At 42.2% G+C, this 10,062-nt stretch overlaps 2 protein-coding genes across 3 annotated transcripts in view; one reads left to right on the top strand and one right to left on the bottom strand.

Annotated features, from left to right (window-relative positions):
- LOC105525161 (phospholipase DDHD2) overlaps window positions 1-3,352 on the top strand; it is a 22,922-nt gene extending 19,570 nt beyond the window's left edge. The window contains exons 8-9 of the mRNA XM_011960694.1: window positions 633-740; window positions 1,156-3,352. Coding sequence (XP_011816084.1) covers window positions 633-714 — 82 coding nt within the window. The 3' untranslated portion in view covers window positions 715-740; window positions 1,156-3,352. The remainder of the gene's footprint in view (window positions 1-632; window positions 741-1,155) is intronic.
- A 360-nt stretch (window positions 3,353-3,712) lies between these two features.
- PPAPDC1B (phosphatidic acid phosphatase type 2 domain containing 1B) lies at window positions 3,713-10,062 on the bottom strand. 2 transcript variants are annotated; one of them, XM_011960695.1, is made up of 7 exons: window positions 9,987-10,062; window positions 9,747-9,855; window positions 9,212-9,302; window positions 8,740-8,803; window positions 8,111-8,235; window positions 6,959-7,129; window positions 3,713-5,207 (listed from the first exon to the last, which is right to left on the bottom strand). In XM_011960695.1, exons 1-7 carry the CDS (start codon window positions 10,058-10,060, stop codon window positions 5,044-5,046), a joined length of 798 nt encoding a protein of 265 aa, XP_011816085.1. In that variant the 5' UTR covers window positions 10,061-10,062; the 3' UTR covers window positions 3,713-5,043. The 2 variants fall into 2 exon arrangements, with proteins under 2 accessions (XP_011816085.1, XP_011816086.1); XM_011960696.1 differs by lacking the exon at window positions 3,713-5,207 and adding an exon at window positions 5,345-5,555.

The raw sequence follows: 10,062 nt of genomic DNA, 5'->3' as shown, positions 1-10,062 counted from the left end.
AGAGGGAGTCTCGCCTATCGCCCAGGCTAGAGTGCAGTGGCGTGATCTCGGCTCACTGCAACCTCCACCTCCCAGGTTCAAGCGATTTTTCTACCTCAGTTTCCCAGTAGCTGGGACTACAGGTGTGTACCACCACACCCTGCTAATTTTTGTATTTTTAGCAGAGATGGGGTTTCACCATATTGGCCAGGTTGGTCTCGAACTCCTGGCCTCGTGATCCGACCACCTCGGCCTCCCAAAATGCTGGGATTACAGGCGTGAGCCACCGTGCCTGGCCCTAGTTTTTGTATTTTTAGTGGATACGGGGTTTCACCATGTTGGCCAGGCTGGCTCAAACTCCAGACCTGTAGTGACTTGTTCACCTCAGCCTCCCAGAGTGTTAGGATTACAGGCATGAGCCACCGCACCTGGCCTCTCTTACTAGCTTTTTTATATTACTAGATTTAATGCCAGAGTTCTTTGCTAGGTCACCTTCCAAACCACTGCCAATTACATTACCTCTGAATCTAATTTCTTTGCAGAAGTGAAAAATAAACTTGCAAAATGGTTGTATGGATTAAATGAGATAATATATGTAAAACATTTGGCACAAATGTTAGTTCCTTTTCTCAATATAATTTTTTTCTTTATAGGGAGTCTGAAGATACAGTATTGCTGGTCCTCAAAGAGATCTACCAAACCCAGGGTATCTTCCTTGATCAGCCTTTACAGTGAAAATGACCCATCTATGCCTGCTTAATGTAAGTTTTAAAATGTCATGTATGTAGTGTAATTCTTACATATTAACATGTTATAATGAGTGATGGAGCCTCAAGCTCTTTGTAAATATACTTGCTATTGTTTGTCACCAGGATCTAGACTGTTATTCATTTTTAGAGGGACTGGTAGAAATTTATGGGGAAAAAAACACAGTAGCCCATTTAGAGGAAGATTAGTGTATGTCTGTTTTGCTAGAGATTTTGTCCAATGACACCTGTCATTTTTTAGGATCTAAACTCAGAGTCTTAATGGTTCTGTTACTAAGAATTACTGTGGCAACAGTTATGATTTTAATAACCAACCACCCATCCTGAGATTTAAATTACTCAGCCTTTTAGATGTGAGATTACAAAGTCTGTATATTCGACTCTGGCATTCTCTGTGGTTGCCTTCCAGTTGTGACTGCAGCTCTTCTCCCACTTTCTTCCCTAGACGGACATTGAGGGATCCTTCCCCAGAAAATCCACCTGTTTGTTGCTGCAATTTTCCTCTCCTCAGCTGCGTCATTTCCTGCATGTTGCCTGCCACTTACTCACCACTGTGGTCTTTGGAAGATAATCTTCCTCTTTGGAAATGAATGGAAAAGCAAAAGGCCTTATTACTTTTAACCAATGGCTTCATATAAACACTTGCCATTTTTTCTTCATAGCTGGGGGTGGTTTGTATCTTTAATTCTTTGATGATAGTTTGTAGGTGCCACACTTTATTGATTAGTACTTGACATGGTGTATAGCCTATTTTGGGTTTGATTTGTTTTGGGTGGCATAGACATGTTTTTAAGGAACTTACTGCTTATCTTTAGAAAATGTTCTAGTTTGGAAACAGATTCTTGAGATTTAGAAGGCATTTTGGAGTACACTTATCTCTTGTTTGTATTGAACTGAAGGCTAAGTCTCAGTGGATATGAAAAAGACTTTCGGGTGATTTATTTTTTAACCTGCATTTCTTTCTTACGTGTAGTATATGAAGAAAGACTAAAATGTAGCTTTAAAAAAGTGTTGTTTACTCTCTTAGAACTGACTGACAGACTTATTGCCAGAAATCACTAATGTTCATTGTTTTTGCAACTGTTTGAGCTGCTGTAAGAGTCTAAAGTTGACAAGTTAGTTCATGTTAGGTGCATCTTTATAAAGCAAAGATGTTGTATATCCTAGGCCTCCCTTTTATATTTGATAGAAGTTATTTGCTAATAGCTTCTATTCTTATGTTGAAAGTAGTTGTAAAAGCTGATGAACCTGAAATTACGTAGCCTGCACAGGCTGCTGAGGTTCTAAATAAAATCTTCTAGTGGTGCCTTTATGGTGAAACAGAATTTGTCACCTGCCATTTCTACTTGGGCTAAGGTAGTATTGTGTATCCTCCTTCCTTCTTAGGCATCCATAATCCGCAAAGCATATTTAAAAGGCTCTTGGCATGGGCAGCATAGGTTTGGCTAGAGGGAAATGTTTAACTTCTTTCTGAAAGAAAAACTTATTTCTGTAGGGGCCAAGAAACAGCTATTGCAGAGTCAGTGTCAGCCGAGTCTGGAACATATGAAGTGAGGTTTACTTCTAAGAACACAAGTGACTGCACACTGATTTTGTGAAGGCATCTTTTCACTACTTTGCTGTAGATCTTTCTTCTTCATTGGTCAGAGTTTGTCACTGTCTTTGTAGTTCTCTTTATGATAGTCCTTTATACTTGCTCTCAGATTCCACAGGCCTCTGTTTATAGAGTGGCAAAGGCAGGCGAGCTGTGGTTTATTGTTTATAAATTTTTTTATAAATGTTATGGTTTCCAAAGCCACTGGCATTTAATATTTACTAAGCCATTCCTTAGACAGCAGTGATCTTTATCCCTTTCTGGAGAGAAAAGGAAAATGAAAGGTAATTACTGTCACCGTGGAGACTGTAGAGGTAAGGTTGGGGTATAGGTCAGGCATGCCTTTCTTTGTCATCTCCTTGTAGCCTAATGCTAAGTATGCCACTAAGTTTCAGATATATGGAATACTTTATTTTTTTAAAAGTATATAAACTCTGAGTTATTGAGAATTAAGTATTCACCGTATATTAAGGGGAAGCTTTTGCCAAGTTGTGGTCTTCAAATTTATGTTTACTCTTCCTATTGGCAGAATAGGTGCTGTTTAAGAGTAAACCAAAGGATAAGCAGAGGGAGTCCCTGTAACCAAAGATGGACAGCATAGCCCTGGATAGCCAGATAAACTACTCTTTGTATTAAGGAATGTTTCTTTCCTAGTGGTGAAGGGTGCGTAACTGTGAAAGAACTTTATATCTTGTCTATTCATGGTATTATAGCTGTATATTCCCAGGATAATAAGCTTGATTGAAATCCTGTATTTAGTCATATATTATTTGCACTGCTTCATTTGTATCATGTGCCATCTCTAGACCAAGCCTATTTTTAAACTCTGGTACAGCATCATTTTGTACATATTCCCAGCTGCAGAACTAGTATCACTTATCTCAGCAAAAGAGATTGTTTGCATGGAAAGATTAATAGCACTGATTAGATTTCTGATATTTTGCACTTTTGAAATGTTTGTTTTTTACGTGATTATATTTAAAACTTTAGTAAATACTAAAATGGAACCATACTGACTAGTGGCCTACTTTTACCTGGACTCACCTGTCACAAAGTCAAGAAAATCAGTACAGTCACAATTTTCTCTGCCTTTATGTATTACTAAAACAAAAAAATAAGTTTTGGGCAAAGAACTGATATGTAAATTCTTTCCCGTTGACTGGTATTTTCATTGTCATAGGCAGAATTTAAGTTCAGAATTTAAAGCATGGCAATTATAAGAGACTTTCCTCTGGTATTTGTAAATATTAGCCAGTACTATAGATAACAGCTGTTGAATCACTTATGGTGGATAGGGAATTCAGTGTTTTGCTTTACTAAAGTTCCAGCCCCTTAATGTAATTTAAATATTTAAAAAAGCACACATTTACCATTTTATTTGAATATCAGGTTTACTGAAGGAAAAAGATACATTGAAAATACAGGAAGATACACATAAAAGACAAGGTCATATTTAAAGTACAATCACAATAAAGAGAAAGGGAGCTGTAGGTCCTATGGCATCAGTTCTGATGACATCCTATAATTGTTCCTTATATCCCATTGTGAAGAAGAGGCAGAAAAAGATTCATCTGTCCTTCAGATGATGATACCTGTCATTTTTCTTTTCTGCCTTAGTCACTTGGCAGTGTTGGTGCATTTGAGCAGATCTTCAGTCATGAATGGAAGGAAGGAAGCTCACGAGCACAGTTATGGTCAAATGAGGTAGAAACAGTCATCTGTTAGTAGTGCTGAAACCACACTCCTGACCATTTTCTTCTTTATTATTGTGTTCACTTAGTAATTCAACAAATTGTTTATGCCCATGGTGTTCAAAATGTACAGTAGTACCAGATGGCTGGACTCAGATAAGACGTGCACAAAAGTGATAAATTACCCCAGATTCGACATTTTCCTATTTAAGGCTTGATGGAATTGTCATCAGAGAAGGTAAACAGAATCAAAGTAATTTAGTTGGCCATGCCCTAGATTTTAAGATCTTGAGCTATACGAAATGGAAATTAAGTTTTGATAATTAGCTTCTGAGATAAGATGGGGCTATAGAAAGGCTTCTTTGTGACAAGATCCTTCTAAGAATGGCATTTAAATTAAATGTAAAAACACTGTAGATCTTCAGATATCAGTCTGATAGACCAGATTTATAAGGTGTTGGACACCTTTGAAAGATCCTTTTACTAGAATGTATGGCATACAGTAGTAGAAAAGAACCGTAACTCCTCAAGATAGATCTGTGTGAGCAGGGACAAAAGTGTGTAATCATTTGGAGGCAGAATACAGTGTGGCTTATGTCCTCACTTGCACCTTGGAAGAGGAAAAAAAGGCCAGAATTTCTTGTCTTGTGCATGGTCCAGTTAGGAGGGCTAGTTCACCTGTTTTCCATTAAGGTAGATTCAATTTTTTTTTTTTTGGGGGGGGGAGGGGTCTCGCTCTGTTGCCTAGGCCGGAGTGCAGTGGCAAGATCTTGGCTCACTGGAACCTCCGCCTCCCAGGTTCAAGCAATTCTTCCACCTCAGCCTCCCGAGTAGCTGGGATTACAGGCACATCGCCACTCCCGACTAATTTTTGTATTTTTAGTAGAGACAGGGTTTCACCATGTTGGCCCTGCTGGTCCCGAACTCCTGACCTCAGGTGATCCAGCCTCCTCGGCCTCCCAAAGTGTTGTGATTACAGGCATGAGTCACCATGCCCAGCCAGATTCAATTTTTAAATATCAAAACAATAAGAATCCCCAGGCTTCTTCTGTGCAGTGGAAAGTGCAAGTTTGTCTTGAAATGGTTTATGGCATTCTGCATCAGTCAAAGGAGGATAATACTGCCGATAGCAGACATAGGCAAATGTCATTCCAATCATGGATCCAACTAGTACATCTGAAGAGAGTGGAAACAAGGTCTTCTCTTAATATTAGGCTCCCAAATCCTATTACAAACACGTGTAGCATAGAGGACCTGGCCCTCCAGGATACTCTACTGTGGGGCTTAAAGTAACCTCAATTCCAGATTTATGGTTTCTAAATAAAATATTTTTATTCTCAATTTTATCATAGTTACAGGATTATCATTGTCAGGTTGCTCTCTGAATACCAAATCAAAACACATCTTAAGTAAGTAAAATAAGCTTTGTTCTGAGTGTACTAAATTAGAATTTTTCTAACTCAGAAGAGTAACAAAGGTCCACTTACTGCTATTCATCTATCCATTTTCACCATTTAAAGGGTCCTGGAGGAAGGAATAAAGTATTTTAAGAGTTGCTTCTCGCCGGGCGCAGTGGCTTACGCCTATAATCCCAGCACTTTGAGAGGACGAGGCAGGCGGATCATGAGGTCAGGAGATCGAGACCAGCCTGACCAAGTGAAACCCTGTCTCTACTAAAAATACAAAAATTAGCCGGGCCTGGTGGTGCATGCCTGTAATCCCAGCTATTCAGGAGGCTGAGGCAGGAGAATTGCTCAAAAAAAAAAAAAAAAAAAAAAGAGTTGCTTCTCTTTGCAGAAAACTAGTTTATTTAAAATAGGGTTCCTGAGGACCTGTGGGTAGTACTTCCAACGTTTTTTTGGAATTGTGGTTTTGAAGGTATTCTATAATTTTTTATTTTTTTTAGACAGAGTCTCACTCTGTCACCCAGACTGGAGAGCAGTGGCGTGATCTCAGCTCACTGCAACCTCCACCTCCTGGGTTCAAGCGATTCTCCTGCCACAGCCTTCTGAGTAGCTGGGACTACAAGCATGTGCCACCATGCCTGGCTAATTTTTATATTTTTATTTATATATTTATTTATTTTTGAGACAAGAGTTTTGCTCTCATTGCCCAGGCTAGAGTACAGTGGTGCGATGTCGGCTCACTGCAACCTCTACCTCCCAGGTTCAAGCCATTCTCCTGCCTCAGTCTCCCAAGCAGCTGGGATGAAAGGCATGTGCCACCACGCCCGGCTAATTTTGTATTTTTAGTAGAGATAGCATTTCACTCTGTTGGTCAGGCTGGTCTTGAACTCCTGACCTCAGGTAATCCACCCACCTCACCCTCCCAAAGTGCTGGGATTACAGGCATGAGCCACTGCGCCTGGCCTCAGTTTTTGTATTTTTAGTAGAGATGGGGTTTCAATATGTTGGCCAGGCTGGTCTTGAACTCCTGACTTCAGGCGATCTGCCTGCCTCAGTCTCCCAAAGTGCTGGAATTACACGGGTGGGCCACCACGCCCAGCCAGGTGTTCTACAATTTGGATATTTTACTTACTATAGCATTCAGCTTAAACTTGTTTGGTTTAATTATAATTTTACGTTTTCTTGAATTTTACTTATATTTTTGAACAAAAGTCCTATGACAATGAACCTAATTTTTGAGAGAGTAAATTGAACTCTGAGATTTTAAATTTCCTGTAGATGCAGTTTAACTTGAACTTACAATGCTTCAAATAATGGAAAAATTAGGATATCTTTGGTAAACTCTTTTTGTCTTATCTTTCCTATAATTTAAAATGTATATTCTTAGTATAGAACCCAGACCATCCATATTCATTATTTTGTTCATTCAGCAGATATTTGGTAACCGTCTCCTCTGTGCTAGGTGCTAGGAATAAAATGAGTGAAATACGCAAACTTCCATGGCTTGAGTACTTTGCTTACCTTGCCAGTGATGCTTGTAGTCACATGTGCGGGACAGTGCAATCACAGCTGCAAAAAGTAGAGGTGACAGAAAGGCACAGAACCTCCAAGATTTCCCACGGCCTTGTGGTGTGAAGCAGTGTAACTTCCCTGCCAGGTAGAAGGAAGCAAAGGCCAGACCAGCAAATGCAACTGGAACAAGAAAAACTTTTAAGTGGTGTGTCTTTTAAAGGAAGCTACCTCATTCATCTCCACATAGGAGGCTAGGAAGCATGAGTATGTTTTAATTAATTTATTTATTTTTGAGACAGAGTCTTGCTCTGTCGTCCAGGCTAGAGTGCAGTGGCACCATCTTGGCTCACTGCAACCTCCACCATCTGGGTTCAAGCGATTCTCCTGCCTCAGCCTCCTGAGTAACTGGGACTACATGCGTGTGCCACCATGCACGGCTAATTTTTTTTATTTTTAGTAGAGATGGGATTTCACCATGTTGGTTAGCCTGGTCTCGAACTCCTGGCCTCAAGTGACCTGCATGCCTTGGCCTCCCAATTGCTGGGATTACAGGTATGAGCCACCACACGCGGCCATGAGGATGTTTTAATCCTTTTTTGTGTATACTTCTAGTGTAAATCATTGTGAAGGAAAGGGAAACAAAAAGAAAAATGAAGGACTTAGTGCCCCAAAGTTCATGTTTTATCAGAGTATAGTTTTCAGAATACTAGCTATATGAATTAACTTGTTGATGCTTTAGTTTCCTCATCTATAAATGGGACTCATAAAAATAATAGTCCCCACCTCACTGGATTTATTGTGAGCTATAATTAGGTAAATGAAAATGCTTCAAAGCACCTGACACATACAAACTCTTCGTTAAAGGTATTTTTATTGCTAGTACAAGATTGCAGGATCTAGGCAAATAATATAATAATAATTAAATGTGCAAATCTCATAAAGGTAAATTCTTTCTGTTCTGTAATATTTACCCAGATAGTCAAGGCTCAGACTTGCTAAACTGTGGAGTTACTAAAGAAGTGGGGGGGTTTCCAAGGGGGGGCGGGGTTTCCAAATTCTAGAAACAAGAGTAGTCAGATTTTCCCATCCCTACTAACTTTCTAGGTTAAATTCAATTACATGAAAACAAGCATAGGGGTAGAGTCCATACGATAGTCATACAGGAAGAATGTCCACTGGGGAAGCTCTTTCGGCCCTCATTCACCACGTCCTTATCCCCTGTACACATCAAGTCAGAATGGGCTAGACCATCAGGGAAGCAGCGGTAGAAGAAATCTGGGCGTGGCCTAGAAGCAAGAAGCACGGTTGGAACGTAAATCATTAACTCCAGAAATGATTTTTCAGCTGTAGCAGACATTAATAATCCTGTTAACTATTGGTCAAACAGTGCCCCAGGCAAAATAAAGTAACTGGATTAGTATAGTCACCACACTAAGAGAAAAGTCTTACTTCCAAGGTCAGCATTTAAATTAGGGGAAAAACCCCACTCCAGTACATGATTACTTTCTAGGGCAAACAGCAAATGACACTGCAGCTTCAGGAGGTGCTCAAGAGGACACTGACCGCCTCTGCTGTGGCCGTTGGTGGGAAATGCTGTTCAGGGCAGAAAAGAGCCCAGGTGTCACCTGGAGGACTGAGGTATGGGGAAGGGAGTAAGCGTTGAATGAGAAAAGAAAAATCAGAGTGAAGATAAAGGGAAAAGAATGAGAAAGACGTGTGGCGGACACCACCACTGTCCTGGTGGGTAAGGGCTGAAGCAGACGCTGAGGTAGGTAGCTGTCGTCACTTACCTCCCTACGATCAGCTTTATTGTGTTGGTAAAGACGCCATTCAGAGCCAGGGCAAGGCTGGCAGCTGCAAAGCAAAGCCATAAGTTAGAAGGGTCTGTCTAGGAGGAAAGGCGTGGTCATAGCCTCATTAAGAGAGCAGCCGTACTGTTTCTGAGATGGATAGAATCCAACCAGACCTGGGCACAAAAATAATTAAGGTCTTCAGTGATCACTTTTGTAGTCGAGAACTTTTGTACTAGGCCAAAGACATTTCTGAAGTACAAATAACCCAGTGCATTTAGGCACAGGGCTGCCTGCGGTGTAGCCTGCATAACCAAGTCCCTGCAGTGCTATTTTCCTCTCCCGCGGGGATGGAGTTCCTTTAGGAATGCACAACTCAGTGGCCTCCACACAGGCTCACCGTGGCTGAACCCCACAACGACTTCCCAGGTTTCCAGCACGAAGACACCGGCCAGAAGGGACTAGTGCTCACCCAGGCAGGCTTGTCTGCTGTCTCTTGTGTCTGCCTTCTTGAGAAATTTGGCCAGGAAGATCAGAGATAGTGGAGAAAGAAATGCAATAACCTGAATTAGAATGTCAGAGGTTAAAAACAAAAACAAAAACAACAACAACAAAAAAAGCCACACTCATGGTTAAAGTAGCTCGTACAGGAAAGAGGGACGTGAAACAGCAGGACCCACTAGGGCTAACATAAGGTCTCTGAGTGCGCGTAACCGGGGGCCAGGCAGCGCCACCAGTGAACAGCAGCGACCGTGCGGCTCGGCCCGGGTACCTCAGGCTGAGGCACAGAGCGCCCGGGAAAACGTTGTATCAGCGAAAGAGGCTCGGACATCCTCCTCTCTCAATCAGGATCTTAAACACTAGAGCCCTAGGAGGCGGAACCCAGCGCATAGCAGCGGAGTGGGCAGTGGGTCCCTACAGAGGCCGTCTCCACGGAGGAAAAAGCACAGGTGCCCGCGGGAAGCCCGGTTATGGGGAGGGAAGAGGGACGATCTTTCTCCACGCACAAACATCGGCTTGGTGGGGAAATACTCCGCCTCCACGTAGGGGTTCCGGTAGAGCCACATCTCCTCCGGCTGGATGAGTCTCTGGAACGGGGGGAGCAGCTCCGTCACCCTAGAGGGGAACAAAGAAGCGCAGAGCAGGTCGCCTGGCTTCCTCCCTGCTTCCCCACTGCCCGGCCCGCCGCCCCCTGCCCCCTGCCTGCCTGGGAAGCGTGGCCGCCCGGACCCGGCCGTGGATCTTACAGGAAGGCCGCGAACAGCGCGAGCCGCACGCCCACTTCGGCCCCAAAGGCCACCGCCGCCGCCGCCTTCCCCATCC

Source organism: Colobus angolensis, unplaced genomic scaffold (genome assembly GCF_000951035.1).
Source record: "Colobus angolensis palliatus isolate OR3802 unplaced genomic scaffold, Cang.pa_1.0 Scaffold52, whole genome shotgun sequence".
In the NCBI taxonomy this organism is placed as follows: Eukaryota; Metazoa; Chordata; class Mammalia; order Primates; family Cercopithecidae; genus Colobus; species Colobus angolensis.
This window is presented reverse-complemented; position numbering and strand designations above follow the sequence as displayed.